This window comes from Zootoca vivipara, chromosome 7 (genome assembly GCF_963506605.1).
Source record: "Zootoca vivipara chromosome 7, rZooViv1.1, whole genome shotgun sequence".
NCBI lineage: Eukaryota > Metazoa > Chordata > Lepidosauria > Squamata > Lacertidae > Zootoca > Zootoca vivipara.
Window position 1 is genome coordinate 76766290 of NC_083282.1, and position 18223 is coordinate 76784512.

Consider the following 18223-nt stretch of genomic DNA (forward strand, 5'->3'; position numbering starts at 1 on the left):
AGTAAGCATACAGAATTTTTAAACTTTCTATAACTGAGCATCATGTGCAGTTTGGGTACCACCAATGCTTACCAATAGGAATGCTCTCACAGGTGGGATCTTGTTCAGTTCCATCAAGAGTCTGAGTGCTTTTTCATGGTTGCTGCAATATTCCTCATATACAAAGAACTTGTCTTTCTGCAAGGTGAGGGGGGGGGGAAGCACACGTTAATTACAGGCATCTCATTTATGTTTTGCATTTTACTTCAAATTAGTACAAATCAAATTTCATTTCAAAGGTGTACAGGTGACGTACACTGGAAATTATGAGATATGAGCAAACTGTTGGAGGTGTCATCTATTGCATTTTGAAGTTCATGTTGTACTGCAGCAAGGTTTCTGGATTGACTTATTAAATATTACACCTTTCAGTGAAAAACGTCTCAAAGAAGATAGGTCTGTTTAAAGACACTGCAATATAAGGGTCATGTGTTACATACAATAAACCCATTTTGCATATTGTTCCAGGTTGGCTTGTTTCATACAAACCACGGTTAATGTTAGCAACAGTTTGTTGCCATGAATGATACAACAAGCTATGGCTAAATAAAAACAGAAGTAAACGCTTCCGAACACCTCCAACCAGTTGCATGGGGAGAAAGGAGAAGGCAAGCATGAGTCTAAGCTGATTCACATTACACTAAACAAAGGTTCAGCATGATGTATGGAAATGGACAAAGGACAATCACAGGATGTAAATGAAAAGGGTAGAAAAAGGATGTGTAAGGGGTGGGAAGCAAATTCATTTTATGCAGGCACAACACACACATACACACAAAGTGAGACCCTCATAAATATATGCAAACTCTGTGAGAGATCCAGAGAAACGTAAGTGCATCTTAGTGCATCATACAGCCAAGATCCAAAGCTGTTATGTGTACATTGGGGTGGGGGTGGGGACTACATGATCAGCTGCAGACACAGCTTTTTTGTTTTTGATGTAGCAGTTTCCAGAGCCATAGAGACATGCCACAACTCAGTATAAAATACGGCTTGCCTCTTTGTAGGTAGGAGAAAATGAAGAAAAAAATGAAGCTGCCTTCTGGGTTCGTTCTCTCTCTCTCTCTCTCTCTCTCTCTCTCTCACACACACACACACACACACAATATTTGGACCCTACAAATGTCTGAGACATGAACAGCTTACAGTAGAAGCAAACACTCCAATTTTCTAGCTGAAATAAATTCTCTCTACATACTAACATCAAAATACAACGGCCATCGCTGTTACATGATGTACTTTCTGTGTCACAGTTCAAGTTGGCAATAAGAGCCCCCCGGTCCCCCCGAATGAAGATCAGACATGCTAAGCCTGTTACAAAACACAGTCATCTGCAAATCGGCACAGAAGGTTTCTCAGACAAGCTGTAAAACCATCTCCATGCCAGAATCAATCAGACATGGAATAACAAACCCTTCCATGGTTGACTGAGATGAGCAAGATAGCTAGCAATCATGCTAGGAGAGTTTCAGTAGAAAAATAAAGAGCTGGTCCCAGGTACTGAATATCCATCTAGTTTCTTGTCACCTGGCATTTGCCTTTTCTTTATTTGTTTTATTTTATTGCATTTATATTGCAGCTTTCTTCCATCATGGACCCCAAGGCACCAGTGTATACATGGTTCCCAGGCAGCCACCGTTCCAGGCACTATCCAGTCCCAGACAAGCAAGGTGGAAGTTTCATGTGACTTCAAGTCGTACACATCCTAGGACCTAAGCGTGCACTTTCTTCAAACGCTGCTGAGTGTAGTTCTATACCACTTAAGTACTTGCTTGGAGTTGTATCCCTCTTCCATCAATGGGCCTTAGCTGGAGGTTAAAAGCAATAGTGCCCCTAACAGTGGCTGGGTCAGGTTTCCATTTCAATTTCCCACAGTGCCCCAGAATTAAAATGGCACGAGGGAGAGAACAGCGCTGGTGTCAACAATGGGCCCTGCTAGCATACTAGGGCTTTGTTGTTGTTTAGTTGTTTAGTCGTGTCCGACTCTTCGTGACCCCATGGACCAGAGCACGCCAGGCACTCCTGTCTTCCACTGCCTCCCGCAGCTTGGTCAAACTCATGTTTGTAGCTTCGAGGACACTGTCCAACCATCTCATCCTCTGTCGTCCCCTTCACCTTGTGCCCTCAATCTTTCCCAACATCAGGGTCTTTTCCAGGGAGTCTTCTCTTCTCTTAAAGTGGCCAAAGTATTGGAGCCTCAGCTTCAGGATCTGTCCTTCCAGAGAGCACTCGGGGCTGATTTCCTTCAGAATGGATAGGTTTGATCTTCTTGCAGTCCATGGGATGCTCAGGAGTCTCCTCCGGCACCCCGGGGATCAGCCTTCTTTATGGTCCAGCTCTCACTTCCATACATCACTACTGGGAAAACCATAGCTTTAACTACACGAACCTTTGTAGGCAAGGTGATGTCTCTGCTTTTTAAGATGTTGTCTAGGTTTGTCATTGCTTTTCTCCCAAGAAGCAGGAGTCTTTTAATTTCATGACTGCTGTCACCCTCTGCAGTGATCAAGGAGCCCAGGAAAGTAAAATCTCTCACTGCCTCCATTTCTTCCCCTTCTATTTGCCAGGAGGTGATGGGACCAATGGCCATGATCTTGGTTTTTTTGATGTTGAGCTTCAGACCATATTTTGCGCTCTCCTCTTTCACCCTCATTAAAAGGTTCTTTAATTCCTCCTCACTTTCTGCCATCAAGGTTATGTCATCTGCATATCTGAGGTTGATTGATATTTCTTCCAGCAATCTTAATTCCAGTTTGGGATTCATCCAGCCCAGCCTTTCGCATGATGAATTCTGCATATAAATTAAATAAGCAGGGAGACAATATACAGTGGTACCTCGGTTTGCAAACACAATCTGTTCCGCGGAGGCGTCCACTCGCCGAGGTATTCGCTCACCGAAGGCACGCTTCTGCGCGTGCGTGAAGTGCCGATAGAGCGTGTCTGCGCACACAGCGCTGCGCAAATCGCTTCTGCACATGCACGAGCTGCACAAATCATGTCTGTGCATATGACGCCGCGGAACTCGGATGTAACCACTTCCGGGTCTGCAGTGTTCGTAAACGGAGGTTTTCGTAAACGGAGGTTTTCGTAAACGGCGGTTTTCGTAAACCGAGGTTCCACTGTACAGCCTTGTCGTACTCCGTTCCCAATTTTGAACCAATCAGTTGTTCCATATCCAGTTCTAACTGTAGCTTCTTGTCCCACACAGAGATTTCTCAGGAGACAGATGAGGTAACCAGGCACTCCCATTTCTTTAAGAACTTGCCATAGTTTGCTATGGTCGACACAGTCAAAGGCTTCTGCATAGTCAATGAAGCAGAAGTAGATGTTTTTTCTGGAACTCTCTAGCTTTCTCCATAATCCAGCGCATGTTTGCTATTTGGTCTCTAGTTCCTCTGCCCTTTCGAAATCCAGCTTGCACTTCTGGGAGTTCTCGGTCCACATACTGCCTAAGCCTGCCTTGTAGAATTTTAAGCATAACCTTGCTAGCGTGTGAAATGAGTGCAATTGTGCAGTAGTTGGAGCATTCTTTGGCACTGCCCTTCTTTGGGATTGGGATGTAGACTGATCTTCTCCAATCCTCTGGCCACTGCTGAGTTTTCCAAACTTGCTGGCCTATTGAGTGTAGCACCTTAACAGCATCATCTTTTAAAATTTTAAATAGTTCAGCTGGAATATCATCACTTCCACTGGCCTTGTTATTAGCAGTGCTTTCTAAGGCCCATTTGACTTCACTCTCCAGGATGTCTGGCTCAAGGTCAGCAACCACACTACCTGTGCATTCTTGCCACCTCTTCTTGATGTCTTCTGCTTCTGTTAGGTCCTTTCCACTTTTGTCCTTTATTATGGTAATCTTTGTACGAAATGTTCCTTTCATATCTCCAATTTTCTTGAACAGATCTCTGGTTTTTCCCATTCTATTGTTTTCCTCTATCTCTTTGCATTGCTCATAACAAGGCCCTCTTGTCTCTCCTTGCTATTTTTTGGAAATCTGCATTCAATTTCCTGTATCTTTCACTATCTCCCTCACATTTTGCTTGCCTGAAGAAGCTGATGATCTGAGCCACAGTCAGCTCCAGGTCTTGTTTTTGCTGACTGTATAGAGCTTCTCCATCTTTGGCTGCAGAGAATATAATCAATCCGATTTCGATGCTGCCCATCTGGTGATATCCATGTGTAGAATCGTCTCTTGTGTTGTTGGAAAAGAGTGTGATGACCAGCTTCTTCTCTTGACAGAACTCTATTAGCCTTTGCCCTGCTTCGTTTTGAACTCCAAGGCCAAACTTGCCAATTGTTCCTTTTATCTCTTGATTCCCTACTTTAGCATTCCAATCCCCTGTAATGAGAAGAACATCCTTCTTTGGTGTCATTTCTAGAAGGTGTTGTAAGTCTTCATAGAATTGGTCAATTTCACTTTCTTCAGCACCGGTAGTTGGTGCATAAACTTGGATTACTGTGATGTTAAAAGGTCTGCCTTGGATTCGTATCGAGATCATTCTGTCATTTTTGAGATTGCATCCCATTACAGCTTTTGCCACTCTTTTGTTGACTATGAGGGCCACTCCATTTCTGCTACAGGATTCTTGCCCACAGTAGTAGATATGATGGTTGTCCAAACTGCATTCGCCCATTCCCGTCCATTTTAGTTCACTGATGCCCAGGATGTCAATATTTATTCTTGCCATCTCATTTTTGACCACATCCAGCTTACCAAGGTTCATGGGTCTTACATTCCAGGTTCCTATGCAATATTTTTCTTTACAGCATTGGACTTTCCTTTTGCTTCCAGGCATATCTGCAACTGAGCAACCTTTCGGCTTTGGCCCAGCCGCTTCATCTGAATCCACTTGTACTTGTCCTCCGCTCTTCCTCAGTAGCATGTTGGACGCCTTCCAACCTGAGGGGCTCATCTTCCAGCGTCATAACTTTTATAACTAGGGCTTTAGCAGTTGCCAAAGAATGCTGCAGGCTCAACACTGATCCTGAGTTCAGTTATATTAATAGTAGTAGTAGTAGTAATAATAATAATAATAATACCACCACCCTTCATCCAAAGATCTCAGGGCAGTTCACAATATAAAAATAAAAGATAGAAGCACAAATAAATAGCTAAAGCAGAAGCAACAAAATGATATTGCCCCCTCCCACAAACACATTTAAAAGGCCATCAGCCAAAGGCCTGGTTGAAGAAGAACATTTCCGTCTGGTGCCTAAAGATATACAATGAAGGCGTCAGGTGAGCCTCCCTGGGGAGAGTTTATATGGGGAGAGGAGGCCCTTGAGGTATTGCAGTCCTGAGCCGTTAATCCAGGGATGGGTAATTTGCGGCCCTCCGGATGTGGTCCGACAGTTCCCATCATCAATAGTCATGCTGGCTGTGGCTGATGGGTGTTGGAATCCAACATACAAAGGTCCACACAGCTTTCCCATCCCTGGACCAGTGCAACATGGTGTTTCAAGGCAGCCAGATGCCTCCCAGGAACCCATTAAAGGAGTCAACTTCCGCTGCAGTCAGTCCCCATCAGAGGTATGCCGTCTCTGAATCTGGATGTTTCATTTAGCCACGGACAAACTGATCTTTCATGAATTTGTCAAATCCCCTTTAAAGGCAGCAGACATCATTGCGCCTTGAGGCAGCAAATTCTGAAAGTAAACTACGTGGCTGCCTGACGTAGTACTTTCTTTTGTCTGTCCCGAAACGACTGCCAATCAATTTCATTAGAAGATCATACATTCCATGAACCGTGAATTCCTTTCCTGTTACCAAATGGAAGGGATCCGCTGTCTACAAAGAACAAAGCAGGATCCAGATAACCAGTACTGGAGGCCACTTAAAAAGGGATGCTTTTGTTGTCCCTAAAGATTCTGTTTAGTATAATCCAATTACACATTTGTTTTTGCCTTTTCATTTATCGTTATTTAACATTGTTTCTCCATCCAATCACAACGACCATGGGAAATAAAAGTATCAGCCACGAAAAGATTAAGGAAAGAAGCCGGAAAGTGGCAGGCTCTTGGGTCTTATCCTTTGCTACACTACACATCTGGAATTGCAGCTGCTTATTCAGTTTCAGGCAAATTTGAGCAGAAGGTTGCAGCAGTATAAAGGAAAAGGATCCTGGTGACCAGATGCAGGAAGCTGTATGGCTTTGGGGGCGTGTGTGTGTGTGTGTGTGTGTGACACAACAGAACAGGACAGTTTTTGTTCTTAAAATACCACTTCATGAAGTATAGGGAGAGACAACAGTTCAGCGGGGCAAGAGGGCTGCTTTTGTTTGTATAGAGGCTGAAGGCTTCATTTCTGAGAATAGTAATAAAAAAGGGGGGGGTTACTTGACCAAAGCTATTTACAGATTGTGGAAGGACAGATCGTGAAGCTGAGGCTCCAATACTTTGGCCACCTCATGAGAAGAGAAGACTCCCTGGAAAAGACCCTGATGTTGGGAAAGATTGAGGGCACTAGGAGATGGGGACGACAGAGGACAAGATGGTTGGACAGTGTTCTCGAAGCTATGAACATGAGTTTGACCAAACTGAGGGAGGCAGTGCAAGACAGGAGTGCCTGGCGTGCTATGGTCTGCGGGGTCACGAAGAGTCAGACACGACTAAACAACAACAACAACATTTACAGAGTTGGTAGTTTATTAAGAAGTGTATGTCAGCAGCTTTACTGATGAGTAAGACTGCAATCCCAGCCACGCTTACCTGGGCAGAAGCCCCAATGAATTCAATTGGACTTACCTGCAAGCCTACATCGTTAGGATTGCAGCCTAAAATATTGCTGAGTAATATTCAACTATAGGTGGAGAGGGAGATCAGGGACATTCTCGGTAGTGGCACCTGCTCTGCGGAATGCCCTCCCATCAGTTGGAGGTAGTATAATTCTGGATACTAGTGTCTGGAAACCACAGGAGGGAAGAGTGCTCTTGTGCTTGGGTCCTGCTTCCAGGTTTCCCCCAGGAATCTGAGTGGCCACTGTGAGAACAAGATGCTGGACTAGATGGGCCAGCGACCTGATCCAGCAGGACCATTGTCATTATCAAATGCTGGTTCGATCTCACCCATCCTCAAGGGCAACATTTAGCTCTTCTAGCGTTTATGAGAACAACAAGAAGAACCATGACTAGAAAGCTTTGATCTGAACCAATGGGACTCGTCTTACGTTAAGCCCAAATAACTCTTTAGACCAGGGGTGGGCAACATACAGCCTGCAGACGCTGTTAAGACTACAGCTTAATCCCTGATCATTGGCCATGTTAGGTGGGGCTGGACCTGCTAAGTCCTGGTCTCAGCACAGTCAAGTCCCAGAAGAAGAAGAAGAAGAGTTTGGATTTGATATCCCGCTTTATCACTACCCTAAAGAGTCTCAAAGCGGCTAACAATCTCCTTTCCCTTCCTCCCCCACAACAAACACTCTGTGAGGTGAGCGAGGCTGCCCAGAACCCCAGACACTTGCCCTATGCACATCTTCCAGGTATATTTATGAGCAGGGCACAGGGAAACTGGCTTTTTAAATATCATCCTTCAGCATCACTGAACTCTTTCCGTTTGAGAAGAGCTGACACTGGGGCGACAGGACCCAATGTCGATTTGTCAATTGTGATTGCAGCTCTGTGACTTTGGCAGTATTGTTAGAGGTTAAATTTAGACCATGACATCTCCTGGCAAAACTCAGCTCAATGTATTCAATAATTATATACACGCCAGAGGGTTTTCATCAAGACTTTCCCAGCTGCCCTTCATGCATAAGAGCCACAAGTATGAAAGCTATGCTTTCAAATTACCCGGTGCCTGAAGTGTTTAATTTCCTCTCTGGATGACATTGAGGTTCCTTCGCTGGATAAGGAAATTATCCGTTACATAATTGCAGGTGCTACCCCTGGAAATCTGAACCTGCACTTATCAAGTGTATCATGGTCACTAACCGTAGCTATCTAAAAACAGAACCTTTCTTATTCGGGAAATTCTCCCCCATTGACTTAGGGCCACTTCACACGTTGCCATATCTCCAAACAGGCTGGAGGAATTACAGGATCACATGTGAGCAGATGACCACATACAACAATGCTACTTACATGTGGGCAGCTCAGTGCAGTGGGAATCTATGGTGGCCACACAAGCCTGGTGCCTTAAAACGGCCTGCACAATTTACACATCTGTTGCATTATACATGGCCATCAAGGGCATGCAATATTTAATGCAATCTCAATCTTATCAACTGGGTTGTGCTTCATAATTGCTCAGAGAGAGCATCCTGCAGAATGTCTTGAACAATGGGAAATATGCTTGCCAATTTATTTATGTATCTGTCTGGCAAGCCTGCTTCTTCATGTATGATTTTACCAAAAGATTTCTTTGAATTTATCGCAAAGTGCTTTGGGGTTAAGAAGCATCTCTGGGATGAAAGACAGTCTGGGGGGAAAGTAGAGAGATCCAATTTTAAAGGAAACTAGAGCTTTCCCTCTTTGGTCACTTGTTTGAACCCCTGTGAGTGTGGTGTGGGAAGAAGAAGAAGAAGAAGAAGAAGAAGAAGAAGAAGAAGAAGAAGAAGAAGAAGAAGAAGAAGAAGAAGAAGAAGAAGAAGAAGACATGAGAAAGTACCTTATCAAAATGATACATTTGCAAATAAGTATTTTAGCTCATACTCACAAATTTTAAGAAAACTTCTCCCAGTTCATGCTGAGACTGAGGTTCTGGATGCAAACAATATTCCAGAGCTTTCAGGAAGTCCTTGTGAACATCAAGTATATCTTCTATGTTGGAAAATAAAATCTGCAACATAAAGAAGTATCCATTAATAATAGCTAATGAAAGATATGATAAGGTCTTAAAATATTATTCTGATCCATCCATCCCAAACTATCCTTATTATCCTTACTATTTGATGATGATGATATACAAACTCAGCTGAGGCATCACTCTAAACTGTACCTATTTAATTATGAGTTAGCACAAATGCTGAATTGACAAATTATGGATTGTGATTGCTCAGCAAACCACAAACAGAAACCATAGTTTGCAGCGGGTCTAAAAACCATGGTTTGTGATAGCTATGGTTCATTGTTCAGTGTGGCATCTGAGCGGAGTCACAGACCTTAAAACTCTTAACTGTCTGGATTCAGGGTACTTGAAAAATCACTTGTCCCCATATGCACCTGCCCAGCAGCTGAGATCATACTCAGAAGTCCTTTGTCAGGTGCCCTTGCAAAGCACATCCTGATATTTCATCTGTTCTCTTATGCTTTATTATGGTTGTTTGCGTGTTTTGTTGTTTCTAAGTTGCTGTTTATCTTCCTTGAATGCCATTCATAGCAGAAGAGCAGCACACAAATCTTTTAAATAAATGCATAGGATGTAATTCAATGTCACACTATGACAAACATTTCATTCTGAGCAAGTATTGCAGCTTGCCAGACAGAACTATACCACTCTCCTCCTGTTGTCCACTATTCTGGAGTTTATCCAGACTTCCTGACCTGACCTCGACCCCCCACAAAAAGCCACTAAGACATGGGAGGTAACAAGACATCAATTTTCAAACTTAAAAGGCAAGCAGAGCCAAGAGTTAGACTTCTTGGTAAAACAAACCATGGTTTTGAGTTTCCACATGAAAAGCTGGCAAACCATGGCTTGGAGCATTTTTTATGCTTTTGTTATTTATCCTCATAGCATTCATAAATTCATAAATGCACCCCCTTCTTCATGCTACAGCGGCTCTGGAGGTGAAATTGTGGTTATTACTCACTGCCTCTCAATGCAGACATCCCAACAAACTAAAGTAAGCAATAAACCACGGTTTGCAAATCCATTTCACCCCATGATCTGAATCAGGGATTGCCACCTGATCACAAACAACCATATGTCAATTCAGCTTCCTTAAGCATGGTTTAGCTGGATGTGTGATTTGAGCAACTGTCCTCTCTAATGCTACTGTTTGTAATATCTGCAATCCCCTTCTCAGCATGTACTGGACCACAGAGCAGAGGTCAGCTATGTTAATGGGTTCTGATGGGCTTTAATTATCTGTCTGGCACGCACTGCCTTCTGTCTTATCCTCAGCTGCTTGCTTCCTGCTGAAGGTGATCCTCAATCCAGCCAGCTGTCTCAAAGCCAGAGATGGCGTTGTGTTTACCAGGGTGGTTTTAATGAGGAGTTAAAACCTGTTCTGATTGCCCTAGGGAAATCTAATTTGTCATCCTTTATGTCATTAGTATTGTAACTGCTGGGCAGCAGAGATCTGCACTAAGCATTTTGTTTGCTTGTTTCACTTTCAGATTATGAAATAACCAAGGCAGAAGGCAGAATAAAGTGTTTGGTTGCCTATTTCAAAAGGTTATGTTCTGTCTGGTAAGGGACCACATTTATAGACCTCTGGGAGCAGAAAAAGATCCAACAGGTCAAGATGTTCCTCCATCATCAAACCCATTCAGCACTCTCAGTTCTGTCAATGTTAATCATAAGAGCATTAGGATGCAAGGAAAGTCCTACTGGCCAATGATCTACCTAATCAAACATCCTGTGTCAAAGAGTGAGCAGTCATATGTAGGTCACAAGCAGGGCACAAGAGTAACAGTCCAACACTATTTCTGCTCTTAAGAGATACACTGCCTCTGAACATTGAGGTTCCATTTAGTGATAATGGGTAACACTCACTGATGGACTTATCCCCCAAGAATGTGATACCTTGTGTGGTTTAGAAATTGAATGAGGAGCAGAGAGATGCACTTTCAAATCTCTGCTCAGCTGCAAAATTCACTGGGTGACCTGGACCCAATAGCCATCTTACAGCCTTAATTAACTACCTTAGAGGACTCTTCTGACAACAAAAGGGGGATCTATGTGCAGTGCCCTAAAAATGTAGGGGGGAATTCAATGTAGTGCTAAGTGCAGGTATGCACTCATGAAAGTCCTCACTTCCCCTCGCTTTTCTCTCCCTGGCCACCCCCCAAACTGCTTTTTGTAAAGCACTTTGAGGAGCGAGGATTCCATCAAGCACTATAGAAATTTTATGAAATAAATAAATAAACCTGTCCTACTTGTTCCTCAAATCCCCCAGGGCAGATTTAGGGGGCACAAAGGGAGGAGAGAGGTAGACAAGCCTGTTGCCCGAATGGAGCTTGTTCTGTGCATGCAACAATTTACTTGAATCTCACCCATAATAAATAAATGGAGAGGGAGAGTATAGTCTCCTTGTAAAGCTATCTAAAGTTGATGTTTCAAAAGGATAAACTAGATACAGAATGGCAGATTCAATAGTAAATATGTACACAGTCGTTAACAAAGAACTGGAACAAAGAATTCCGACTTCGACAGAGTTGAAATTGGTTATGAAAATTGGGGAAGCTAATCTTGTGAGCACAAAGCAGAGCTCACTGAAAATGACAGTAATGAAAAAAGAAATAGCAGTATTATTCATCGGCCAAAGAGCAAGGGGGTAGAGCCAAATGTAGTGTTAAATATGATGAAGAAAGGGGATTGAAAGTAAAACAGCAAGTTTCATAAATCCATTTGATGAGTCTATGATGCGGGGATACTTAAGGAGTACATTGTACTTTGATTCACTTCAAAGAAGATATTGCAGATATTGGAAGTAAGATGTAGAAAAGGGCAATTGGGAGAAAAGACGTTGCATTTGCCGAAAGAGCCAGCTCAAGATATTTTGCCGCCTGAGACGAAAGTCAAGACAACAACACCGTCCCATTCTACATACAGAAGTCAACTGGACTGGTAGTTGATTATGACTTCAACACTGGCAAAGGGACAGCATCTTCTACTTCACTTGAGGTCAACAGGCTAGGTAGGAGTACAGAGGTATCTAAGAGTCTCCCAGCAGGTGTTACCTGGGGAGGGTGCCTCACTCTGCCTAACAGCAGAGCTGCCCCCCTCCTTGCAAAACCTTTTGCAATTCAAGCACTGGCCAAAGGAGTGGGGAGAGGGCCTTGATAACCTTGTATGGAATTGGCAAGGTTAGCCTCTTGCTTCAATGACCTAGTAGTGATAAAGACCCTTTATTTTTATAAGAGCTTCTTAAATCCTCCTTGTGCTTCAGCAAAGGGATAGACCAAAAGCATCACTCTGCACCCACAAAGAGGCTTAAGAGCAAAAAATGCATTCAATCAGTAGCGAACAGAAAATGAACTGATGTAATATGTGATTGTGGTGACAGATATATTTAGCACCTTTGGAGGTGATAAATCATTTGGAATAAAAGCAATGGAAATAATATCCATCAGCATTTTATCATCTGCTGCAAGAGCAGACCAGGAAAAAAAGCTTCACCTGCTGAACCTTTGCTTGTTCTCCAGGCAGCTGAATGAGGCCTGCAAGAAAAATGTTGCCCACCCAACCCAGAACTGACCCTAGAGCCATCAATGGCATGCACAGCTCCTCTCTCCAGGAGAGGAAGCAAGCATGAACTTCACTAGCTGCTGAGCAGCAACATAAGCAAATAGCAGCAACATAAGCAAATAGCAGCATCCAGGGTTGAACAGTGCGACGGTCCATGCGACAGTCACCTCCAGGCTTGATTATTGTAACTCACTCTATGCGGGGCTGCCCTTGAAGCTGACCCAGAAACTCCAGCTGCACTGGCTCCCAGTGGAGTACAGGATCAGGTTTAAGGTGCTGGTTTTGACCTTTAAAGCCCTATGCGGCTTTGGACCCTCGTACCTATGGGGCCGCCTCTCTTGGTATGCCCCGCGGAGGACCTTAAGGTCCACAAACAACAATATTCTGGAGATCCCGAGCCATAAGGTGGCAAGATTGTCCTCTACTAGGGCCAGGGCCTTTTCAGTATTGGCCCCAACTTGGTGGAACGCTCTTTCACAGGAGACCAGGGCCCTGCGGGATTTGTCATCTTTCCGCAGGGCCTGCAAGACAGAGCTGTTCCGCCTGGCCTTTGGGTTGGACTTAGTCTGACCCCTGTGTTTTCCTCCCTCATGGCTTGGATTTATGGACTACTTAAAATGAGGCTGCATTTTAAATTTTAATATTGTATTTTAATCTGTATTTTAATTAATTGCTTTTTATGTTTTATTGTAATTTTGTTGGTGTGAGCTGCCCTGAGCCCGGTTTTGGCTGGGGAGGGCGGCGTATAAATAAAAATTTATTATTATTATTAATCTCAAGAGAGTCTATGTGTGCCTTTAAATTATGCACACTGAATTTTGCTGCAGTTCTCCCCTCCTTCCCCCTGGATCCTTTCTTCCCCTCCCTAGTGAGTATGACTCCAGAGGAGGGCACAGAGAAAGAGGATAGAGGAAAGTTTTCCTCCCTCTCTTGTAACACTAGAACTCATGAACCTGAATGCCAGATAATCAAGATAAACAAAACAAAGTGCCGTGGAACTTACTCCGACTGGCCACCAACTTGGATGGCTTTAAAAGAGGACAAATACAGTACAGTGGTGCCTAGACTTACAAATTTAATCCGTTCCGAAGGCACCTTCGTAGGTCGAAAAATTCGTAAGTCGAAAAGTGCCATTGGAAACGTGATTTCCCATAGGAATGCATTGGAAACGGAAAAATTCATAAGTCGAAAAATCCCTATCTAAAACCGCCGCGGTTTCCTTTCGGATGTCGAGACATTCGTAAGCACACGGCCATTAGCCCCACTCGTAAGTCGAAAAATTTGGTTGTCGAGTCGTTCGTAAGTCAAGGTACCACTGTACATGGAGAATAATGCTAGCAATGGCTACCAGCTAGCCATGATGGCTGTGTTCCACCACCACAATCAGAGGCCTTATGCTTTTGAATGCAAGTTGCTGGAAAGAGCAAGAGGGGAGAGTGCTGGTACACTTGTGTCTGACTTGCAGGCTTCCCACAATCACCTGGTTGGCCACTGTGAGAGCAGGATGCTGAACTAAATGGGCTCTTGGCCTGCACCTGCAGGACTGTGCTTATGTATGCTTCAAAGCATATGGTTAGAAGGGGTAAACGACAGGACTGAGGATCAAAATAAGGAAACAAACCACTAGATATGTAGCCCAGGATTCACATCTCCCAGCTTGGAAATGCAGGCTTCTAAATTTTTGGTCAAAGAAGAGAGCGAGTGTTATGACCCCTCAAATTCTTCTCTAGCTCAGGTTTTTAATCCAAGCAGAGATGAATTCAACCCTTCTCCACAAGCCCCTGCACATTAGCATTCCTCCAAACTCCATTCTACCTACTCATTTACTGTATTTCCCAGGCATGTGGAGCTGCACACCAAGAAACGGAGGGATGAGAGACCTCCCTTCCAAGTTGCCTTATTGCAACTTCTTAATGCCAGACTAGAGAATAATTGGGTGCACTCTTCCCACCTTGGATCAAATCTATACTTCCAGGTGCCATAAGAAAGCTGCAGAGATAGCGCAGGATACTGCGCACCCCGGAAATGATCTCTTTCAGCTTCTGCCTTCTGGAAGAAGGTACAGGGTTATGAAGACTAGGACTAGCCTCCTGAGAAACAGTTTCTATCCAAATGCAATTTTGGTTTTAAATGAAGTGTAAGGTAGTCTTTATGGGAGTATATTGTATTTAATTATGGGGTACCAGAGTCTGTGGGGGCTAACCAGGATGGGATAGCAGGCTTGTTGGTTTTGAATGTCTGATGTAGAGTTTTTTCAATTTCGTTGTTCTGTATGGGGCAATGACAATAAAGATTATCTATCATCTATCTAACTAGGTGGTGTGGATGAGGGTTTGAGTCTCATAGTGGTAGGATAACTGGACCCTGTTGCATCCTTGACGTGGAACACAATAGCATCAACATCAATTTGAATTGGCTGAGATCAAGCCAATAATTTTCTCAATTTATCCAGAAATGGCTCATTCATCAGTAGAAACCCCAAGACTTTGCCTACCAATTAAATATTGGCAACTATAGGTGCACCCAGCTAGACCTTCCCATTGGTCCCTGGGAGCAAAGGTTTGCCTAGGGTTGCTACACATTATTATTATTATTATTATTATTATTATTATTATTATTATTATTATCCCGCCAACTTTCAACAACTACGTAACAGGCAGCAACTAAGGTAAAGATTTCCCCACTGCTGCATCTCCATGCTAGGGGGGAAAATTACCTGTTTCTTTCTACCTGCATCTTTCAAAGGTGAAAAATGCCTGTGCATTTAACATAACATGGAAGTCCTTCATCAGCAGTGGCTAACAACTCATGGACCAGATGTATGCAAACCCAACCTGTTGCCATACTCTAAATAATTCACAAAGAGATTGCTACTCTGAGAGACTTACCTTGATGTTGTCCTCTGTTATGTATTTTTCAGCTTTGTCCACAGCGCTCTGTCTAATTCGGTGGAGAAACGCCTATGGGGAACAAAAAGGGGGAAAGTGGGTTAGTGTCAAACAGATAACTGGCGAATGGGATACTGCCCCACCAATCTCAGTCTGCCCTCAGCCAGCCCCCACCAACCTGCCTGTCTTCCTGCTTATACCCAGTGCTATTTTTCTAGAAAAAGAGGTGCCAGAATTCACCACGAACTCACCCTTGTTCTCTTAGAATGTCAATGGTGCCCACCTGAAAGGTGCCAGAACTGAGTTCCAGCGAGTTCTGACTAAAAATAACACTGCTTACACCCAGTCCAGGGAGTAGAACTGGCAGTCAGTTCCTCTCCCTTAGTCTCAGCGTTGCCCTAGTAGAAGTTGGCAGGAAGGATAATGGGGACAAAACTCCAAATTGGTTGGCTTTACCTGCCATTGCCTTTGAATCCACTTACTGTTTGAGCTCCCTGACTCCTGCCTTTTTGGGAATGTCATAATGAGCACCAGCAACCATGAACAGATATGGCTTCTATCTTTTGGGTTTTTTGTTAGCATCCAATCATCAAGATACAAATATGAGGCTTCTTGGTACAAAGGGCAGATCACATTGCATGCTCAAAACTATCAAAACATGCATTGCTTCACTAATGGGACACTAATGTTTGGGTTCCAACTGGCAAGAAACAGCGCCCGTGTCCCTTTTTACTTAGATACTGTCAGGGCGCTGTGTTGCTTTCTCATGAGTAACGCGCTCCAAACTCCGTAATTGGTTTTTACAGAGTTTTATTATATACATATGTACAAGACAGAGCAATAAAGAACATGACCGTCTAGTCCACGGGTGTCAAACACAAGGCCCGGGGGCCAAATCCGGCCCGCCAGACCTCGTCATGTGGCCCGCCGAGCGCCCCAGCCAGCGGGATCCAGCAGCGGGACCTTGCTGCTGAAGCGCCGCGCCGACAAAGCGCTGACAAACAGCTGGGGCCGGGGGGGTAGAAAGGAGGCCGGAGCAGCGCCGCACAGAGAGTCCCGAGCCTCTGCGACGCAGCAGTGCTCTGTAGCACTTTGAATCCTCCTCCTGCCACGGCTCGTCGCCTGGAAACGGCTGCTGCTGCTGCTGCTGAAGCACAGACAAAGCACCCAGCAGCGCCGTGTGGAGGAAGAGGAGGATTCAAAGTGCTACAGAGCACTGCTGCGTCCCAGAGGCTCGGGACTCTCCGCACGGCGCTGCCGGGCACCGACCCGGCAAGCCGCCGCCTCCGCCTCCTCCTCTTGCCTCACCTCCTCCTCCTCCTCCTCCTCCTGCCGCGGCTCAGCCTCACGAACGTGCAACTCTGAGGCTTTACGCACTTCTCCTAAAACGGACACCCGCTGCCTCACACTGCACGGGAAATGCTTTTTGCCCCTGGGTCCCTTCGCGCTCTTTTCTGGCGCTGAATCAAGGCGGTGACCCCCCCTTCCCTTTCTTTCTTCCTCTCTCTCGTTCTTATTCTTTCTTTCCCTCTCCTTCCTTCCTTCTTTATCTCTGTCTTCTCTCCCTCTTTCTTTTTCTTTCCTTCTTTATTCCTTCTTTCCTACTCTTCTTTCTCTCACCTTTCCTTCCTCTCTCCCTCCTGCTCCCTCTTTTATTTCTTTCTTTCTTCCTTCCTTACTTCCTTTCTTCCTTCCGTCCTTCCCATCTTTCTTCCTCTCCCTCATTCTTATTCTTTCTTTCCCTCTACTTCCTTCCTTCTTTCTCCCTTTCCGTCTTCTCTCCCTCTTTCTTTTTCTTTCCTTATTTATTCCCTTCCTTATTTCCTACTCTTCTTTCTCTCTCCCCTTTCCTTCCTTCCTCTCTCCCTCCCACTCCCTCTTTTCTTCCTTCCTTCCTTCCTCCCTCCCCTCCCTCTCCCTCTCCTCAGAAACATAGGATGCTGCTTTATACTTCTGGCCCTTAAACCCTGGAACCAGGAGAGCAGCTCCAGTGAGTCAACCTCAGCCAGTCCCTTTGGTGAAGGGTGGTGGCTCACTGGCAGAACATCTGTCCTGCATGCAGAAGGACCCCAGCATCTCCAGGTACTAGTAGCTCTGCAAAGGTCCTGCATGAAACCCTAGCGAGCCTCCACCACCCAGTGCAGTTACCAAAAATCATTTTTCAATAAATTGTACAATAATTGTACATTTGAATATCTACTTGCCATTATTCTGACTATGTTTCTGCTTTCAGAGCTAGTTATTACTTACATTATTACAAAAAACAGTAATAATTGAATGCAGTGACAATAATTTATGATAATAAAGAGTGGACACATAGTCCTACAGATACAACCGGCCCTTTGAGGGTGACCAAACTGCTGATGCGGCCCCCGATGAATTTGAGTTTGACACCCCTGGTCTAGTCCAAGTCAGAATCCGGAAGTGCCACTTGGCAGGAACGTTTCCAACAAAGGAACTTTGGCACTCTCAGCCTGCGCTTCTGTTCCCACCGTTTGTCCCTCCTACGAACCTGGGGTGAAGGGGTGGGCATATTCCCCTCTCCCCCTGAACTGCTTAACTGTCAAGCCAGTTCCCTGGCCTCCAACGCCTCCCCTTCCACCATACTCTGGTCCGACACTTCTGACCTTCCCCAGTGCTCCTGTGAGCTGTCAGCATCCCCCGCTCCCCTCTCCACTGCAAGAGCCTCAACACCACCTTCAGACTGACACTCAGAACTGACATCATCTCATCCTGGCGCTCAGGCACCGTTCCACTGGGGCTCCGCGCTGATTCCTGGTCTACCCCTGACAGATACCTAGTACCACTGGCACACCAAAGGACAGCAATGTTTTTATTCTTTCCAAGGTTTCCCATTTCTTCCTCTAGAAACGGAACTGGTTTGACTAGATTAGGCAAGCAAGAGGCCTGGCTCTCATCATGTAAAGAGATGTATGTCAAGGAAGAAG

The 18223-nt window shown here is 44.7% G+C and overlaps 1 protein-coding gene across 1 annotated transcript in view; it reads right to left on the reverse strand.

The window, feature by feature from the left end:
• PREX1 (phosphatidylinositol-3,4,5-trisphosphate dependent Rac exchange factor 1) overlaps window positions 1–18223 on the reverse strand; it is a 240368-nt gene that overhangs the window by 119724 nt on the left and 102421 nt on the right. Inside the window, exons 2-4 of the mRNA XM_035122595.2 lie at window positions 15276–15347; window positions 8689–8811; window positions 73–177 (exon numbers count right to left, since the gene is read on the reverse strand). Coding sequence (XP_034978486.2) covers window positions 73–177; window positions 8689–8811; window positions 15276–15347 — 300 coding nt within the window. The remainder of the gene's footprint in view (window positions 1–72; window positions 178–8688; window positions 8812–15275; window positions 15348–18223) is intronic.